The 19,703-nt window shown below is 43.0% G+C and overlaps 3 protein-coding genes across 6 annotated transcripts in view; 1 reads left to right on the top strand and 2 right to left on the bottom strand.

Annotated features, from left to right (window-relative positions):
• The window catches only part of bag6 (BCL2 associated athanogene 6), a 39,054-nt gene that overhangs the window by 15,656 nt on the left and 3,695 nt on the right, over positions 1-19,703 (top strand). The window contains exons 1-17 of one of the 4 annotated variants that reach the window (XM_019878585.1): positions 10,293-10,465; positions 11,779-11,866; positions 11,950-12,067; positions 12,475-12,686; positions 12,771-12,842; positions 13,250-13,372; positions 13,593-13,798; positions 13,887-14,019; positions 14,887-15,087; positions 15,342-15,579; positions 15,767-15,814; positions 16,271-16,623; positions 16,699-16,771; positions 17,976-18,298; positions 18,447-18,714; positions 19,067-19,236; positions 19,626-19,679. In XM_019878585.1, coding sequence (XP_019734144.1) covers positions 11,786-11,866; positions 11,950-12,067; positions 12,475-12,686; positions 12,771-12,842; positions 13,250-13,372; positions 13,593-13,798; positions 13,887-14,019; positions 14,887-15,087; positions 15,342-15,579; positions 15,767-15,814; positions 16,271-16,623; positions 16,699-16,771; positions 17,976-18,298; positions 18,447-18,714; positions 19,067-19,236; positions 19,626-19,679 — 2,673 coding nt within the window. In that variant the 5' untranslated portion in view covers positions 10,293-10,465; positions 11,779-11,785. Of the gene's footprint in view, positions 1-10,292; positions 10,466-10,609; positions 10,732-11,778; positions 11,867-11,949; positions 12,068-12,474; positions 12,687-12,770; positions 12,843-13,249; positions 13,373-13,592; positions 13,799-13,886; positions 14,020-14,886; positions 15,088-15,341; positions 15,580-15,766; positions 15,815-16,270; positions 16,624-16,698; positions 16,772-17,975; positions 18,299-18,446; positions 18,715-19,066; positions 19,237-19,625; positions 19,680-19,703 lie in introns of those variants that run through there. The other 3 variants (XM_019878586.1, XM_019878582.1, XM_019878583.1) reach the window with 3 other exon arrangements.
• Positions 922-4,656, bottom strand: lta (lymphotoxin alpha (TNF superfamily, member 1)). The gene is made up of 4 exons (XM_019878631.1): positions 4,576-4,656; positions 2,814-2,998; positions 2,533-2,598; positions 922-1,277 (listed from the first exon to the last, which is right to left on the bottom strand). The coding sequence occupies exons 2-4, from the start codon at positions 2,995-2,997 to the stop codon at positions 922-924; spliced, it is 606 nt and encodes a 201-aa protein (XP_019734190.1). The 5' UTR covers position 2,998; positions 4,576-4,656.
• Positions 8,317-10,007, bottom strand: glrx3 (glutaredoxin 3). The gene has a single exon (XM_019878613.1). The coding sequence runs from the start codon at positions 9,845-9,847 to the stop codon at positions 8,876-8,878; it is 972 nt and encodes a 323-aa protein (XP_019734172.1). The 5' UTR covers positions 9,848-10,007; the 3' UTR covers positions 8,317-8,875.

The raw sequence follows: 19,703 nt of genomic DNA, 5'->3' as shown, positions 1-19,703 counted from the left end.
GTGTTTACAGTGATGTCATTTGAGGTTAGCTGCCTGACTTTGACTGGAAATGACTATAGTCCACTCAGCCATTTGCTGATTTGTTTCGTCACCGGACGTCATACAAAGTGAACGTGTGTTTGGAAAACGCGAGGAGGAAGCAGCTTCACCAGTGGCCAGTTGAAATACGGTACTGCAGTTCAGATCAAGCTACGGAACGATACTTTGCTTTATGAAACATATACCGGTAGTAATAAAATAATTGAATAGCATGTTGGGGGGGGCGTTTGTCCATCGTGATTACAGGTACCTGTAATTCATTGCCACTCCTGGTGTGTGTAACCTGGCCACTGGGGGGCAGTATAATACAGTTAAGCCAAGGGTCGGCAACCTGTCGCTCTGTCATCTCTATGTTGAGGCTCTGAGCGGCTTGGAAAAATAAATGATAAATGTTCGATGGAAGTGCATGTAATTTGTCTCACAAAACGAGTTTCACTTCTGTTATGTTCTCTGACTGTACACTAGGCGGCAGTGTTGTTATTAAAAATACTATTGAGACAAAAAGTGATTTTTACATTGACTTTAGCATTGGCGTTTGCAATGTTTTAAAAGTGAAGCATGTCCCGTGTTTCAATGTACAATGGTTGTAATTCTTTTTGTTGTGAGTTTATTTTTACTGTAAACTCCAACTGGGGCGTCGTTAAACATCTTAAAGCACACTCAGGGACGACAGCATCACAAATGCAACATGCTTGCTATGCACACAATATGTTGCTTTTGGGTTATTTTCACAACGGCGAGTTGCAAATGCACCACTCTGCTCTACACAAGTCAAGTCAAAGTCAGGTTGAATATTTCATAAGTTTTAGACACTGAAGTCCGAAAATTAACGACTCAATTCTGACTTTCGTCAAGTCAATTGACACAAGTCCTCCTCCTCAGTTAATGGATCTGAAAGGCACCCCAAAATGTGTCCTCAGTCAGGAAGTCTCCACTAATGTTTATACTAACGCTGTCCCCCTCCTGGAGCCGCACCATCTTGGCTACCCACACGGAGCCGTGGGTCGCGGCCGGGAAGGAGCCCTCGGCCAGCTTCCTGACGCTTTTGCCGGATGTGGCGTTTCTGGTCACAATGACACTTTTGCCTCGCCCGCCTCTTATGGATTGTTCTGTGAAGGTCACGTGGGCATACAGGAAGTAGACGCCGTCCTGGCCAAACAGGATGGAATCGTTGCGCAGTGCCAGTGTGCATCGGTCGCACATGGGTGAGCTGGACTCCCAAGGATGTCTGTTGGATGCTATGGGAAAAGGACAGCCACATAAGTCCCTCTGTGCTTCAGTGAAACACAAGTAGCACATTTTGGATTTTTTTTCAGTATTATTTCATCGAAGTTCCCGAAACCTTATATATATAGATATATATATATATCTATATATATATATTTTTTTTGTATGTGTGTTGGGGGAGGGGGTATATGTTCTTTCCATACATTTTTAGGTTTAAAAATTTGTTGTTTTGTTCACTATTTATAATGGGCATCAACATATGCAGCGTTTTGCTTTTCGCAGGCCAGACTACCACGAATAGCAGGGTCCGCTGTATCTTGAATTCATATTTTTTACAGTATACATTTTTATTGATGTATACTGTAATGGATGGATGGATTTTTATTATGAATATGTTTTAAAAAATGATTTGTTTTAAAATAAGTATTTGTTCAAATTAGTATAGTATGTTTTTCAATGAATACATTTAGGATTAAATTAATGTTAAATGTTAATTTTTATTTTATTTTTTTACAAGTAATACATGTTGCAAACTTCAGTGTATTTTTACAATGAGTTAATATACAGGGTGTCCCATAAGTTTCCATAAATCGGAAAAATAAACATTTCTTCACATAAACCAAACGACTGCTTGCTGAACTGGCCATCAGGATGATTTCAAATATGTTGCTCTTTGTTTAAATTCATTCCCTGGGTTATCTGAAATATAAAGAAATAAATGTTAGAACCATACTTGTATGGATTGTATTATTTCTCATATGTATGGAGACTTTTGGGACACCCTATATATTTTCCTATAAATGCACAGACATAAACTATTTGTAAAATTATATCTTTTTTTTCTATACCAAAAGTTCAGTTAAAATCTATGACTTTTGCATTAAACTAAATTAAAGAGTGGCTGCCTTTCCAGCAGCTCCTATATTTTGTTCTTCTACTTCTTCCTTTCATAACTTTGCTGCTGTGAATTGGGAATTTCTCCATTGCGAGACTAATAAAGGTTTTCTTATCTTAAACATGCAGTGTTTAAAATATATTTTATATTTTAAAAATGACATTTTTACAACGATACTTTCTGAAAAGGAGTTAATATTTTTGGTGGCAATCCTCAGGGCTCCCTTGCGAATCCCCTCAACATATGACACCATGCTAACCAGGCACTTGGCTGTAAGTTGGACCATTGTTACGTGTATGTCACGATTGCTTTCTACAAAGCCACATTCATAAAGCAAGAAGGTAAATCCACAAAAGAAAATTCTGTCTTACATTTCATGATTTGTATGTATGAATGAGAGAAACCTGGAAAATCCCCAACGGACATGGACGGAGCTCCTGTAAAAAAAAAAAGATGTCCGATTCAGTGATTTATGACAGTAGACGAGTAGAGCGGTAGACAGAGGCGTCTTGTTTCCATCGTGCCATTATTCGCATCAGGAAAATAAGTGTTAAACTAAAGATACCCTAACAATCTTCTTAAGTACAGTAACCAAGTACGTATCGACACTTGGTTACTTCCCACCCTTGCGGATAAAGGAAGGTGGACGTACGTGATGGATCGTAATGATGTATGCTGCTCAGCGTTGGGCCTCCGCGTGGTTCCGCCAAAGCCGCTTGGTTGCCTTTAGCGATGATGAAGGCGAGTTGTGCGCCCATGACAAGCATGGCCATGGTGAGGAGACTGAGCCATACCTGCAGCAGAACCTTCTTCATAGAACATGGCTGGGGATCCATTCTGTCACATGACCATGGCAATAAAATTCAGTTTTTTGCTTCATTTTCAACGGCATATGTCAACATTATTGATAGGTGTTTGAAACTCATTGTTTTTTTTGTTTTTTTTGATGATAGAGTTGAGCAACTTCAGTGCAGTACTACAGTAGGAGCAATTTATGTGCAACATACAGCACAGATGAAATTTCTTCCCTCTCAACAAGACAACAAGAAGTTGTCCTTCTTGTCGGGTTGAACGAGAGTAGGTCCTTTTCCACTGTTTTTTTTTTTTTTGTTGTTTGTTTTTTTGGGTTTTTTTTTTTTACAAACAAGCAATGAATTCATATTTATTACAAAGAACAACATCATATTCATGATACGGTACTTAAATGTTTGGCCCTATAGGTTAGCCTTATGTCAAAATAAATGCGAATGAAGCATTCATTTCTCTGAAAGACAGTTTATAACTGAGTAAACACTTGGACTTAAACACTTTAAGCGTTCGCTACGGCAACTCAACAAAATTCTCCCCAACAAATGGCACCAATGTCTGTATGTCATAAATCAGTTTACAACGACAGTGCAAACAAATCTGTGGCTTTATCACTTCACCGTTTCATGTTTATGTAAATGTCGACTGCACTTATTCAGCAGTGAAATTATCTTGACACTGTCCTGTGTTTTATAGAGAGAGAGAGAGAGAGAGAGAGAGAGATAGATAGATAGATAGATAGATAGATGGATGGATACTGTATTCACAAAAACACATGCAGTCTTCCTGTCTTGTCCAGAAAACCAAGACAAGTATAAAAAATTATGAGATTTATTTTGGGGGGGACCATGGACAGACACCGTTCACAGATCTGTCAAGGGAGCCTCCCCCGCGTCTTGCACTCTCATTTTATCTTGTTTTCTTCTCTTTGGAATGGGTTAAGGTCAGCACAATCAGCATTTTGAGCAGCGACACAGAATGTATTCTAGTGCATTAGCAGGCAACTTTGTTTATCTGCGAAATAACTGGTCAGCATTCAATGGTATGAACAGTTACTTACATTTTAGCCCTGTTAGATGTCAAATGAGGCAAAACTTTCTCCCACATTGCAGCCTTTGCGATTTGAAAATTCCATTCTATTACATTGAGATGTTGATTTGAATTGTTCAGCCTTAGCTACTAGTGTGCCTGACTTTTCAAATTTGTGAGGACAAAGAACATATGAGTACATAGATCTTAAGGTGGATATCAAGGATATTGAATAAATGCTCAAACGGCTTGCTGAAAAGCCGTTTGATAACTTTTTGGGCAGCGCATTAGGTTCGAATCAAAGTTCGGGGCACTATTCGGATCGTAAATAAACGCTCAAATGACAAGCCAACATAATGTGTCAGAGAGCATGTCTACTCCTGAGTAAATGCTTGCTGATGGATAAAGAAATGAATCAAGAATGAAGATGTATCTAAGAACGGCAATGGGACCATCAATCACGAAAAAAAAAACATTTAAAAATAATCTCCGATCAAAACAAAGTGCAAAATGTTGTCAGAGAGTGGAACGATACAGGATGAAATTGTATATTGATCCTTCAAAGAGAGTACACTCACCTGTCGCTCTCACTGCCCCAATTGATGTGATGGCTGTAGTTTACATTTTGCACCAGATTTCCTTCATTGTGGTCATGCAGAGGGGAGGAGGGAGGCTGTGGTGAGTATGTAGGTGGCTCCAATTCAAAACTCGTCGTGCCGTTTTGGCTGAAACTGAGAATCAGGATGTAAAACCTTTATTGGATGAGAGTGTTGAGTGAAACAAAACCAAATTGTTGTATTTTTTTTTTAAAGAGGAAAGAAAGTGTGTGGGATTGGCAGTATTTTGCTGACCTGAAAAGATGTACTTGTGTTGTGTGTACCCTTCGTATCAATGTGGGTGGTGTGAGAAATTCCCATCTTTATAGGTCACCCTGTTATTATTTTACCACCGAAACGACCCTTCTCGTTCTCACTGTGGTGGACTGAATAAAATAGCAATAATAACAAAAACAATACTTTGGACTCCAGCTTTAGGAACCATAGTTCTCATTTTTTTATTTGTTCAACTTAAAATCAATGTCCAGCATGTTGTATTTAAAACTTATGATAATAAACCATTGACTCCTCCCTACGTTAACAGTGGGCCAATTAAAAGCTCGACTAAGATTGTGATGGGTCATCACATAAATCTTTTGCTTGGCTTGTTTAAGATCAAAAGGAATTATTACAACTGCAGTTTCCTACTTTTTCCCTCAAGAATGATGTCAAACTCAAGGCCCGGGGGCCAGATCTGGGCCGCCACATCATTTTATGAGGCCCGCAAAAGCAAATCAAGCATGTCAACTTCCATGATGCTTGCTAAAATCTAAAAACTAGTTGTATAAGCCATTATTATTGGATTTTTTAATTTGGCTTCAGTCATAACGGCCCTCCAAGGGAAACGATAAAAATGAGTTTGACACCCGTGCTCTAGAATATAGCCGTATTTATTTATTTGGGGTAAATAGACTTCTTTTCCAGAATATCAGACATATTATTATGTGAATAAAGTTGGATTTTTGAAAATTGCAATTCACTTCCATTTGGCAATGTTAGTTTTAGTGTTAGTTTAATTTTTGTAATCATTGAGAGTTAGTCTGTTGTGTGTAGCGAACAAACCCCACCGTTTTTTCTGCGTCAACAATGCGCGTGCACCCTCATGACGTCATCTTTGTTTACAAACTGGAAATAGGTCTATGGTGAGGTTCAAAAATTGATATTTGTGGTATCCCCAAAGGGCTCTATTCCAGGTCTTCTCCTATTTGTGAATAACTGTGGTGAATGGATGGCTGTTTGAATCTTGTAACATTAGAAATGATAACTAACATGCATTTAAAAACTGCTCTTTGACAGGTTCAAAGATTAAGATGCAATTGAAGCAATTAGATTGAGGGGTTGTCTACTTTGTGATCATTTGTGGTAAATGTATGATTGTGTTAGTTCTCTAACAAATTTAAAAACTGTCATTAGATTTTGATCATGGTCAAAAATTTAAATGCAATCACATCATTTAGCCTGTGGCGTGCCTCAAGGCTCTATTCAGGGTACCATGTATTGATCATTGGACTCCACCATGGCTGCCCTTTCTCACCGATTCTGTTCATAACCTTTATGGATAGAATTCCTAGCCACTGGTACTTCTGGTACTTTTGGCTTCATCAAGCCACAATCATCAACTCTCACTGGAGCGGTTCACAGCCATGATTATGAAGCCTTTGAGACAAAAATTAGCACTTCCAAATATGAGACCGTGTTCCTCAGTCAGAAAAGGTTGAAGTGCCCTCTCCAAGTCGGGGAGGAGAGCCTATTCCATGTGGAGGAGTTCAAGTACAGTATTTTGGAGTCTTGTTCACAAGTGAGGGGAGAACAGAGCGGGAGATTGACAGGCGGATCATTGCAGCATCTGCAGTGATGCAGACTGTGTTTTTGGTCTGTTGTGGTGAAGAGAGAACTGAGTCAGAAGGCAAAGCTCTCAAATTACCGTTCGATCTACGTTCCTGACCTCACCTAAGTTGCCGGTCGTGACCGTAAGAATAAGATCCATGCCATAGTATATGTTGTTTTGAGTCCTGTAACATCATTGTCTTGTGACAAGCTTCTGTGCTAAGCATCCTCTTCCAAATCCTCTTGTGCTGGCAAACTCGCTTTCACCAAGAGATGAGTCAAAAGTTTCACTTCACTTTTAGGTGCTCTCAATGGGGAATTCCCCAGCATCCAGGCAGCGTTCTCTTGGATTATGTAAAATGTCACCAGCTTTCTCCTTACTCATCTGTGTCGAGTTGGGCACACACACTCACAAATAAGCACAACAGACGCCTCCGCCATGCACAGTGGTGGGCTTTCTGTTGCTCACTAGGTGCTGTCCCTACTTAGTTGAAAATATTTTTTCATGAAGCACACGGGTATGATGACTATTTCCCTGTTTACTGAATGCCATGCAGGTACATATTATGTTCATTTTCATGTTTTTTGTATTTTCAATCACAGAGAGGGCATTGAAAAGTAAACACTTGGGAACTCAAAATCCCCCCGGATTGTGAAAACATGTAGATGTTCAAAATGGCATTGTGCTGTGATTTATGTTATTGCATTTGGGAGCCAACCATTGTGTCATCAAAAGAACGCAGGCCACGAGGGTTTAACAGAGCTAGGAAGGCCTGTACAGTGGAAAATTAATAACACATTACTTCTTCTAATATTGGTTTTTGGTCTCTGATCCACTGGTGAAAGGACACTTTGATCCTCTCCAACTGCTTCAAACAACAAAGTGTATACAGGAAAAGTGATTAAGATTGCACGACTCTCTGTGTCTTTTGTGTTGTGTTGTGTTATATTGTTATTTTGACTTCAAGATTACGCTGCGAGAGTGGCTGCCTTTCGAGCAGCTCCTATATTTTGTTCTTCTACTTCTTCCTTTCATAACTTTGCTGCTGTGAATTGGGAATTTCTCCATTGCGAGACTAATAAAGGATTTCTTATCTTTTAGTTTGACAGATTGTAACTTCCATAATATTGACAAATAATAAAATTCATTTGATTAATTGCTTGGGCAACTGACTGGTGACCAGTTCAGGCTCCAACAGTCCGTGACCGTGAACAGGATAAGCATTGTTGAGAAAAGATGGATGGAGGAATTTCTTGGGGAGAGCTACAGCACCCCCAAGAGCCCCTCTGTTGCCAGTGCTGTGCCTTAAAGGCCACTCCTTGATACGAAATAAAAGGTACATGGCAGGCCGCCTGAAGTTAGTCAAAAAGCATCTTAAGACTCTCAAACCATGAGAGAGAATATTCTCTGGTTTTATTAAATGTATACAGTGCCACACAGTAGTAGCAAAGCTGTTCCATCCAACAGAAAATGAAAGTGACTAAATGTGAAAGTAATAGTGGTAGTCAGTATGAGTCAGACGGTAAACAGAATTTTTTTTGTTGACATTCAAGTCACGTCAACTTTATTGTCAAATGTGCTACATGTGCAACATACAGCACAGATGAAATTACTTTCCTCAGGAGAGAGAAGAGCCGCTGCGGGTGCCCACGCCGCCATTTAAGTTCATAACTCACCCTTTGATGCATTGAGGTTTCCAAGTGAGTTCAGTACATTGTCTTGGCGGTCAGTTTCATATATTATTAATTGTGGAGTGATATTGCAATTGCCTTAAGTTTGACAGTTGTGCCCAAAAGTCTCCCGAAGACTTTTGGGATACTGGATAGACTGAAAGACGGTGCTCGCTCTCATTTACTTTGGTGGACCCAGTGATGTGCGCAGGGCTTGGTTAATTGTTTTTTTTTACCACAAGCTTAATTTATTTCATCCACAGGTACAGTTGAAATTGTAAATATGTTCATGTAACACACAATGTGTTGACACATTGTGTACTGTACCTATTGTATTCCAATGACTTGGCAGCAGCCAGCGGTCTCTGGCTCAATTAAGGCCAACAAATGAGCATGTGCAGTGGAGTATGAGGTTCTGAGGAACGGATCGACTCAACTGCAAGTCCTTGAAAAAGTGTGATGGAACTGTGATCACACCAGGCTACATTCTATGACAAATATGTTTGCGAAATCTCGACTTCTAAAAGTGGAGACACTTGACAATTTTGGAAAATATTTTATTGTTTGTGTATTTGGCTGCATATGTGATGGTTAGTTTTACACTTTTTTTTAAAGTTAGTCACTTCAGTATTTACTGTTAGGATAAATTTCAAGATGGCATTGAAACCGAAAACACTTTTTTGGTATGGATTTTACTTTCTTACAAACATGATGCTGACCGCACATGGCTTGTTCTAGCGGGCCAAATGTAGTCCCACTGAGCCTAGAGTTTGACACCTGTGTCCTAAGAGTCCCCTTTGAGCACGGTCAGCAGCTCGCCGCTCTCATGAAGCTCCTTGACAATGTCTAGACCCCCGACGAGCTCGCCCTTCACATACAGCTGCGGGTAGGTGGGCCAGTTGGAGTAAGTCTTGAGCCCCTGGCGCACTTCTTCGTCCTGCAGGATGTCGAACGTGTCGTAGTCCGCACCGGCGCCATTCAGGATCTCCAGGATCTGCCGGCTGAAACCGCAACGCGCTGCTTCCTTGCTGCCCTTCATGAAAAGCATCACCGGGCTCCGATTGATTGCTTCCTTGAGTCGGTGCTCGAGGGTGACCGCCTTGGGACAGGCGCTCTCCAGTTCGCCGGACTCTGCCATCTCCTTGGCTATGTCCAAGCCGCCCAAGAGCTCGCCGTTGGCGTACAGCTGCGGATAGGTAGGCCAATTGGAGTAGGTCTTCAGACCCTGGCGCACGTCTTCGTCGGAGAGGATGTCGAAGGTGCTGAACTGGATGTTTCTCTCGTTCAGGAGGGCCACCATCTGCCGGCTGAAGCCGCAGCGGGGCTCCTGCGCGGTACCCTTCATGAACAGCATGCATGGCGCCGCGTTGATCAGCTTCTTCAGACGCGCGTTTAGGTCCCCCGGGCCTCGTTCGGGCTCCGAGCCCCCGCTGGTAACCAGGCTTTGGACCTTCTTTGTGAGCTCCGGAGCGTGTGCCCCGTCCAGTCGGTCCACTTGCACTCCGCCTTTGAAGAAGACGAACGTGGGCACGGAAGCGATTTCGTACTTCTCCGACACCTCCGGCACAGCTTCAGCCTCCAACTTGACGAACGTGGCGGGAGCGTGCTCCTTGGCCAGTTCGGCCATCACCTCGTTCATTTGGCCGCACTGAGGAGCCCATGACGCCTGAAAGTGCACCACTGTGAGTCGAGAGCCGCCCTTGGCCAGGAAATCCTCAAATTCCGCTCGAGTTTTTGCCTCCACGAAGTTCGCCATGTTGCTTCGAGCACCGCTTCCGGTCTTCTGCTAGGTGATGCAACTGTGACGTATTTTTTAAACCTCTTGTTGAAACTTAATTAATTAAAACAGGAGAACGTAAACACTTCCCATGGCTGGATCATTTCCATTAATGTAGATTTAACCGAATTGAGATTCGTTTACAGTGTTGCTTTCAGTACGACTTCCGGTCTTTGGTCGAACAACCAAGATGACGTACCTGTGACGCAATTTACAATACAGTACTTGTTAAAATTTAATATAAAGGAAGAAATTAAACACTTTCCATGGTTGTGTCATTTACATTTATCGTGTTCTTTTATAACTATAATCAACTGGTTCTAATAATTTTGATGAATTCACCATGTTTCATTGAGTACAGCACTACCTCCAGCCGACTTAGACGCAAATGCTGCCCCTGTAAGGCCGCGAAAGGAATTGGTAGCCACAGAAAATCCCGAAACCATAATGGACCGCGCTCCCTGGAGAGCTGCAAGTGGTCTATTGAAACGAAACAAAAGAATGGATAAAATGACGGATGACATGACAGGTTTCTGAATTGTGTTTGGGAACACAAACGATGGAGAGGGTATGAAAATTCTAATAACGATAACAAAGGTAAATACGACACTACATTTGAGCCTTTTTACGGTGATTTTTTAACACGCCATTTGTTTCTTTTTTTAGTTTGTTTTTTTACAAAAAAGGAATTTGATTATTTAAAAATAACAAGTACATTTATAGATTCTTGTCTCGACATTACGTCACTTCCACATACCCCGGCAAGTGCTAGCTAGCTAGAGACGCTAGCAGGAAAGCGGAATTTGGTGATAAGAAACAGAAGTGTATAACAGATAAGTGAAACTGTCTGAGTCGCCATCAAGGTAATACTATACTTCCTGTTCTCCCTAAAACTATACCACTGTGATCGTTGTTTGTATCTTGACATAAAAAAAAAAAAACATCTTGTTGGTGAATGTTAGCTCGTTCTTGTTAGCTTCGTTGCTAACTTCTTTACCACACAGGAGAGGTCGGTCGCTCCCGTCAGCTAGTATGCGGAGGAGGCGGCTGGTGTTTTTGCTCAATTATACCACTGCATCGTGTGTCTTTCTAGCAACATTTAAGTTGTATTAGTGTTGCTTTGTAAAGTCAAGTGTCCTTCTCGGCTTGGTCGATGAATCCAGAACGTCAACGTAGTACATCATCCACTGAGGTCTGAACAACAGCGGTCATGAAAGTGGTTAGCGAGCGTTTCTAGAACCGCTGTGGCTGTTTACTTTTTAAGGGGAGATTTTTCCTTCATTTTAGTTATCACTTTAGTCTCATGAATTTCTCTTGGGGTTAATGAAAGAATCTATCGACTATCGAAAATGAATGACGTAACGAAAAATAACCAGGTCATTCTAATAATGTCCCATTGTTAGAGTAATGTCAAATTGCCACCTCAATTCAGACAAAATTTGGTTCAGTTTATTTCATTCCGTGTATCATACTAATTTGACCCTTAGAGTTGAATATTTTTAAAATATGACTAATTATCTGTTAAACTGTCAATTTTGCATTAATATTCAAATTAGATAAAGGTGAGGAAGACTTGACAAAAACAACAAGAAAGAATGATGCTGTTTTTTTTTAACAACAAATCTACCTCAATTATTTGGTCTACAATTACCACTTTTGTAACAATGTAGTCTTAATTAGATTGAATTCAATTAGAATTACTTATACATGTGTGCATAAGTGTATATGTGTGATTATTGCTGCCATGACAATTTGTTTATATTTCAAATTTTAATTTTTATGTGTCGGTCCGTCAAGCTATTTATGAATTATTCAGCATATTTGGACTTCTAGGGGTAACCAAATGTTCATTGAGCAGCCATTATATCCGAAATAATCACAAGGTAAAGCATGTGCACTGCGTTTTACAGGTATACCATGGAGGAACCAGGTGCAGACATAGAAGTGACAGTGAAAACATTGGACTCTCAGAGCAGAACCTACACTGTTGGCGGTCAGGTAAATGAGGACATAACTCCATACTGGATTTTCAGTTTGCAAATGGCTTGATCTGATCTTTTTTTTTCTCCCACCTCTTGTAGTTGACCATAAAAGAGTTCAAGGAGCACATTGCATCTTCTGTGGGGATACCTATTGACAAGCAGAGGCTCATCTACCAGGGCAGAGTCTTGCAGGATGAAAGAACCTTGGCAGACTACAGTGAGTAATCCACATGTTGTGCGTCACTTAATTTACCGCAACTGGAAAAGTAAAAATGCAACACTATTCAATAGAAGGTTGAACGTTAAAAGTTCTCACAATTCGAATCAATACCATGAGTCTCATGAATTTACTATAGAGATACACGATAATTATCAGATAGATAACTATCAGACAGATATTGGGGGGGTGACATTCATCAGTTTGATACCAACAAAACTGGTCTGATAACTGTGATTTTAAGAGCGTCTGAAGAACTGATTTGAACTTGGATTTTTAAAAGATGAGGATTAACCTCCCCCTCCCCCCCCAAAAAAATCAATGAATAGGTTCATTCGCAAGTACTGAACTGCGTGTGTGTGTGTGTTGTCCTCTGGTTATATATTAACACTCGTCCAATGATTTAGATGTGGGCGGTAAGGTGATTCACTTAGTGGAGCGTGCACCCCCTCCGCCCTCCCAACCCGGCTCGGGTGGCACCTCAGCTGATGGCGGAGGTGGCTCATCATCATCACAGGACGGGCCTCAGGCACCTCCGCACGACCGCAACGCCAACAGCTATGTCATGTTGGGCACCTTCAACCTCCCCGTCAACATCATGGACCCCCAACAAATACAGGTACCACCCGTGGACCTTTTTGGTTCTCATAGTTTTTTTGTTTCCAGTTTCCAGCATCGACATTTGTTTCCCGCTCCTGTTTAGATGTCAGTACAGCAGATGGTGTCCGGCATGGGAGACAATGCAAGGAATGCCAGAGTGACAACCAGCACTGGGGTAAGTCACAACACATCATACTGCAGGAATGATGCATAATGAGTGATTCGGCCAATCACGACGAAAAACGGCATCTACGACGCGGGGTTTTGCAACTAGTTTTCAAGAGTGGCTGACCAGGAGGCACAAAGTAAAATTTACACTTTTTTTGGACTTATATTATACCGTACACTCATTCCCATTATAGTTAATGATTCGTGCCCACACCAATTTTGGCACACCAACATGAAGCAGGGATTAGTGTCTAATCAGTGGCACCACAACCTTTCCTGGTAATTGATTGAGAACTTTCTGGTTAATCCGACTAATTGAAGAAGCTATGTGTTTGTTTGTGTGCTTTTCGGACCCGGCAAGTCTATTTTATAATCTAAACACGTGAATATTCTCGTCCACGTTGTCCCTTTCAGAGCAATGGATCAGTGAACGTGCACGTTGACATGGATCAGCCGGTGCACAGCGAACCTCGGCTGAGGTTGGTGCTCGCTGAGAACATGCTGAGGGACGTCAATGATCTCATTGAAAGGATGGAGGTGAGACCCCCGGCACACCTTGCTTCAAAGTCCCATTAATCCCCTTCATTTGCAAGGTTAGAATAGTTTTGGATTTTTCATCAGTTTCAGTGTTTTGTTTCTTTTGACTTTTTGGGCTTTCTAGTTCAGTAGTTGGTTTATTTGTCACGTGTAGTATTCAAGTCGCCTATTTAAATACAACATTCAATTTTGTAAATTCCTGCAATTGCGCCTGTGTCAGGGTCGGGCAGACGACCCGTCTGTTCACACCCAAAGAGAGACTCCATCCACCGCTGCCCCACCACCTCCTTCCTCTTCGTCCACCACCTCCACCCCTTCTCCCTCTGCTCAGCCCATGGACACCTCTCCTCCCCCGGTGACGCCACCGCCACCACCCCCGCCGTCCTCGGCGCCACCTGAGACACCGACACCTCAACCTGGACCCCAGTGAGACTCTCACACACATGTAGTTATTCACAGTTGGCTCATTATGTTTTTATTAGAAGTAAATAGGTCTTTGTTTTTCTTCAACTAGACATCCCAGCCCGACCGAGCTGGCCGAGATGTTGTCAGAACTGCGGCGGGTGGAGGAGAGGCTGCAGCCCTTCATCCAGAGAGCCCACACTATCTTGGAGACGGCCACGTCCGCAGAATACAACAACAACACAGTAGGACCTAATCTATCACATCAGCGTGATTTTATTATTGTTAAATTTTTTTATGTAATTGTAGGCGAAGTGATTGCTAATTATATTACAGAGGGCGCGTCTCCCCTACGGGAGGTTGCTATGTTTCGCCCGTCATCTTTCTTCTATGTATACCAGAAGGAGACAGACTTAGCGAACGTAGTTCCTCAACATGATGACTAAAGCATGTGTAACAAATGCCAGGCCACTTACTCCATCATTTGAGGGAATACTACAAGTTGTTTGGGATGACATTTTGCTTGCACTTTTGCTGAAGATATTGGTGGTAGGCTTGTGAAGTGTGGTCTCTCTGAGGCACCGCAGTGCCCGTGCTTCAAAGCTTCAAGTTTAGGTCATTGCATTCTATTTATTCACCGCTAAATGGCACTAAATTCTACACACTATACCTTTTAATATTTGTCAATATTTTGAGTTTTAGCCACTTAAATTGATCAATCATTATTGATCTTTTGACTGTGCTGCAAACATGTTTTGCATCCTTCCATAAGGAATGGCTTGAACAAGGTATAAAACTTAAAAAAAATATCAACTGTTGAATACTCACTTAGATTTTATTCTGCAAAAAAAAAAACATGCAAAAAAAGTTACAAGACATAATGGTTTCTTAAAGCCTTAATATAAAGATGCAAAATATGAAACGATCATTGAAACTCATCATATTATATCATGACTATACAGGGCCACGGCCACTATAGCATATTGTTCGGAAAAGCATTCCATATCAACTGTGACGCGCTAATAACTCCAGAAGCCGCAAAAATCTACTCAAAATAATCAATAAAATCATTCAACCCCAGCCTTAGCTTGGTGTCTTCTTTATGTCTGCAGGAAAGAGAGGATGACCAGCAGACACTGGTCCTTACCTGGGAGTGTCTGCGTCTCTTGGGCAACGCCTTGGTGGCCCTGAGCGACCTGCGGCTGAATCTCCTGAGCCCAGTGCCGCGCCACCTCCACGTGGTGCGGCCCATCTCCCACTACACAGTTCCTGTCACAATGCCCGGCGCCGTGCACCACCATATTCCCGTGCAAGTAAGTTTGAGAGTGGCCAGTGATGGAAGAGTAACCAATTACAAACACTTTGTGACTTAATTTGATGTTATTTTGACTTCCCAATTTTGAAACATCTGTACTATGTACACAGTAGGGCTGGGAAAATAAATTAGCCAAAAATGTTTACTTGACTTCCCCTTTGAGTCTCGACAGAGCGCGAATACTTTGGCCTCTGCTGAGTGCGACTTTGCCTTATTGGATTCAGCTGACTCAAACCTGCGTCCCCCCCATAGATGAACCTGGGCGCCACTATGTCCGCACCCAATGGCACCGAGGGACAAGCCCCGCCCGCCCCGCCGGCCGGCCAGTCGGAGCAGGCAGGTCAGGGACAGACCTCTCCCCCCCAGACTTCCCCGTCCAATCAGCAGGCTGGACAGGGACAGGGCCAGGGGCAGGGCCAGGCCGGCCCCCGGGTCATCAGGATCAGCCACCAGGCAGGCCCGGTGGTCATGATGCAGATGAACACGGATGGTGTGTTGTCCCCTGCCTGCCACTGATTGAATGTTTCTTTCACATAATTGCTGGCAATGCAGCGTTTTATTGGATAAATGCGATTTTTCTACCCCTCTGCAGGATCAACTTTGTGGTCATACCCTGTTTGTGCTTCTTCTACAAAAAAATAGTTTGTTTTGTGGTATTTGTGTGTGCGTGTGTGTAGGCACAGGTCCAAATCCGACTACTGGTCACCAGATGCCAGGACAGCCAGGTAAAAATATGTTTTCCCAGTCAGAGCAACTTTTTTCTTTTTTTCTACATTGGCTAATTGAAGCCAGATTTTTCCCAGTTTTCTGTGTGTAAGGTACCAACACGAGATGAGGGCATTCAGTCTGTACCATGAATTTGCTGGCTTTCTATGTAGCATCAGGTAGAAGAGAGGCGGCATGCCATACTTCCCGCTCTATTCTTTAGATGACCAACCGTGAACATTATGAAACGCGTGTACTGTGTATTATCTGTTGCATTAATTGAACCATTAAAAAAAAAATGTTTGATTTGTTGTAATTAAAAAGTGACAAACAATTGGACAGATACATGAAGTAAATATATGTATTTGATTATTCAGTTAATATTATTATTTAATTCATATTAAATATTACAATGAAGACGGCCCATCAGTTTGGACATAGAAATGACTGTTCAATCTGATTTTGCTTTCCTTTAGGTGGTCTTCCACCCGACTTCATGCGCAATCTCATGCAACAGATCACTCAGTACGCCACGGCTGTGGCGACCAGCGCCGCCACCGCCGCCGCCACGGGCCAACCGGTCCCGCCGCAACCCACCCCTCCCGGCTACAATTCCACGGCCAACTCCTCTGCCACAACCACAGGTCCCAACACCCCGACCACCACGCCCACTGCACCGCCGCCGCCCCCTCACGCCGGCCCACATCCCCAAGCCAGAGTGGTGTTCACCCGGCCCCCTTTCGCTCCAAACATCTCTCTGCCGGCGTTCGGCACCCGAGGGACCACCATCAACGTTAGGGCCGCCATGCCGGGCCAGCAGCCAGGGCAGGTGGGTCACGTGATTTAGTAATGACTGTCAATTTCACTAATATGCAATTGAAGAATTCAATCGTCGTCTTTACAGGCTTTCAACGCTGCGGCTGTCAACCAGATGATCAGTGCGGTGGTTGGACAGCTTCTGATGCCAGGACAAATGGGCAAGAATATACATTCATTCCAAAAACATCTTAAGAGGCGACAGATTTATTTATTTATTCTTCAAAATGCAAAACAGTTCCCAGGTGTCTTAATAACTTGTCCGGGTGCATGCCTTTATAAAAGTAGCCTGCGGGTGAAGACTTACAAAACACTTTTTACTGCACCGAAATTTTACCCATTTTAAGGTGCAAAAAATACCAAAACTCAAAAGTCGGCCATATGCCTTCAGAAGTTTACAGAGCGTGAAATGAACGTCACTTGGGAACATTGTAGTGTATTTTGCATCCATCTAGAAATTTCACTCAAAAGCCTTATAATGCCCTGAGATGCCAATCATCTGACTTGCCTTACAATAAACAACACAAAATGCCATAGATGGGCAAACGACTCGCATAAGTAACTGACTTTAAATGGAGACTTTTTTGGTCATTCTGATTGAAATCATTCTGACTGAAGATCTCTGGTGATGGTCTTGATGATGAGGATCTCTTTACATGTGCTGTGATCGATTCCGTTCCGCCATTTGCATATGCCACTTCGTTAACCGGAACAGCCGTTTTAGAGCTGCGTGACAGACAGCGATTGATGTAAACATCACTTGAATTATAAAGGGGGAGTTACTTTGTCTATTAAGCACAGTAGTTATGATTGTTTTAACTTTTATTAAAGCAACAGTTTAATTAAAAACAATTAACATGTAGTTTAAAACAAGTTTTCCCATCGCAAACAAGTGGTCTTGATCACAGGTCAGCTTGTGAAAGTCACATGACCAAACTCAGAAAACAGGTGAGCTGTAATTGATCATTCTCTGTTCTCTGAGCAACTGTGATGTCATTTTCAGTCAACAGCAAGTGGCAAAATGGCAGACCCCTGAGATGGATAAAAACAGGCGGATTTATCTGCTTAATTCATACTCGGCAAACGCAATATTAATAATAATACCATGTTTAGACAATTGGAGCCGCATAGAATTATACAAACATTTTCGAGTTGACATTTTGCATTTTTAATGGCACCTCTTTATTTATTTCATTTGGGAAAGAAGATTTCAGATGTGAGTGTTTTGAGTTCGGATTATGCTCAAGGGACAGTTTAAACTGGTATCTCGTGGCACCGCTGTATCCCAAATTTTTGGGGAACAGTTATGATCCGCTTGAAAAGGAAAGATCGCTGTCAGCCATCTACATTTTCTTATTTTCACAGCTGGTCAGACGGCTAACGCCTCCACCACCACCACCGCCCCAACATCCTCCTCCACGTCCTCTTCCGCCTCATCCCACACATCCTCCACCTCCTCCTCTTCCTCCTTCTCCGTCTCGAGCGGCGACACCAACACCGCCGGCCCGCCGAATCAGTCCGAGGGGAGCGTTGGCGAGCAAGCCCAGCCGCCTGAGATGCACCCGGACCTCGGCCAAATGCTTGGCTCGCTGCTCGGCGCCACCGGCCAGGCGGGGGTGCCCTCCATCACGGTCACCACCTCCAGCATCCCCAACCTCATGCGCGGGGTGGCTGACTTGATGCAGCAGGTCTGTTTGCTTCTTCCTTGACACTTTTGCCATGTTGTTTTGTAGATTAATAAAAATCCTGCGCAGGCGGTGCTTCCATCAAGTTTTCCCCAGTACCTACAGCAGGCATGTGACGTTTGGGTGCTGATTTCCACTCCACTCCACACAGCCCATCTTCTCCCAGCCGCCACCGCCTCCTCCGCCGTCCACCGGCACCAACGGCGCTCCCAATGCAAGCACCGATCCCGCGACCAACCCCGCAGCGGCGCCTACCGACGCCCTCAACCCGGAGCAGTTTATCGGCATCGTGCGCGGCGTCCTCACCAGCATGATGGGCTCCTTGGGCCAGGCGCAGAACGACACGGAGAGCATCGCGCAGTTCATGCAAAGGCTCTCGCAGAGCACCAACATATTCATCAGCCCCGAGGAGCCATCTGGTTGGTGACACAATTAAGTATAATGGGGACATACGCTTTCCCAATTCATTTCGGACTGGCTTTGTGCATTTTCCAGAGTGAGCCCCGCTATTGTTGTCTTGACGTGACGTCACACTTCCGGGTTTGTCGCTCGTCAGGATCTCACTTGGGGGAAAATGATTACTTTGTGAAATTTACGAAATAGAAATGATTTTTTTCATAGCTTATTCAATGTCGTATTTTGTTTAATTACTTTGTAACATAAAAATATTCTGTTTCGGATTGACTAAAATTAATTCAATTTTGATCTTGAACGTCCATCTGAAGGAGCACAATCCCAATGGTGCCCTCATTGTGTGTCTGTTGCGGTCAGGGTTCTTCGGCGAGCTGCTGATGCTGGTTTGCCAGACGTTCACCATGTCAGACCTGGTCATGCTGCTGCACGGCCATCACCAACCGCTGGGCCGTATCCAAACCCAGCTGGCTCAGTTCTTTCACCAGAACTACCTCAACGGCCAAGAGCCCACCGATGCAAACATCGCTGTCAGTATCGCTCGTTCTCAGCTCCAATTCCTTTTTCGTTTCATTGCCACGCATTTGACTTGAACATTCATGCACACAGTTCAGGACAATCAGATAAACGCAGAACAATATCGGAAAGCTGGCTCAGTTCTTTCACCAGAACTACCTCAACGGCCAAGAGCCCACCGATGCAAACATCGCTGTCAGTATCGCTCGTTCTCAGCTCCAATTCCTTTTTCGTTTCATTGCCACGCATTTGACTTGAACATTCATGCACACAGTTCAGGACAATCAGATAAACGCAGAACAATATGGGAACATGGGGAAATGAGTAACTAAATCAACCAAGAATGTAAGACGAAACAAAAAGAAGGCGGATAAGTCAACAGCAATCATTTATTTCTTCACAGGCTGCTGCTGACGCCATCGTGCAAGAACTGGAGGAAGACATCACAGAGAGCTTTGTAAGTACAGTACATAGATTTTCT

The sequence above is a fragment of the Hippocampus comes genome, unplaced genomic scaffold (assembly GCF_001891065.2).
Source record: "Hippocampus comes isolate QL1 unplaced genomic scaffold, H_comes_QL1_v1.1 scaffold315, whole genome shotgun sequence".
Taxonomy (NCBI): domain Eukaryota; kingdom Metazoa; phylum Chordata; class Actinopteri; order Syngnathiformes; family Syngnathidae; genus Hippocampus; species Hippocampus comes.
This window is presented reverse-complemented; position numbering and strand designations above follow the sequence as displayed.

Excerpts from the sequence above, each read along its gene's own strand:
- lta (XM_019878631.1), bottom strand. The coding sequence starts at position 2,997 with ATGGATCCCCAGCCATGTTCTATGAAGAAGGTTCTGCTGCAGGTATGG. Across the intron at positions 2,599-2,813 it reads ACATCATTACGATCCATCAC|GAGCTCCGTCCATGTCCGTT; the intron begins GTACGTCCACCT and ends TTTTTTTTACAG. Across the intron at positions 1,278-2,532 it reads ATACATACAAATCATGAAAT|CATCCAACAGACATCCTTGG; the intron begins GTAAGACAGAAT and ends CTTTTCCCATAG.
- glrx3 (XM_019878613.1), bottom strand. The coding sequence starts at position 9,847 with ATGGCGAACTTCGTGGAGGCAAAAACTCGAGCGGAATTTGAGGATTTC.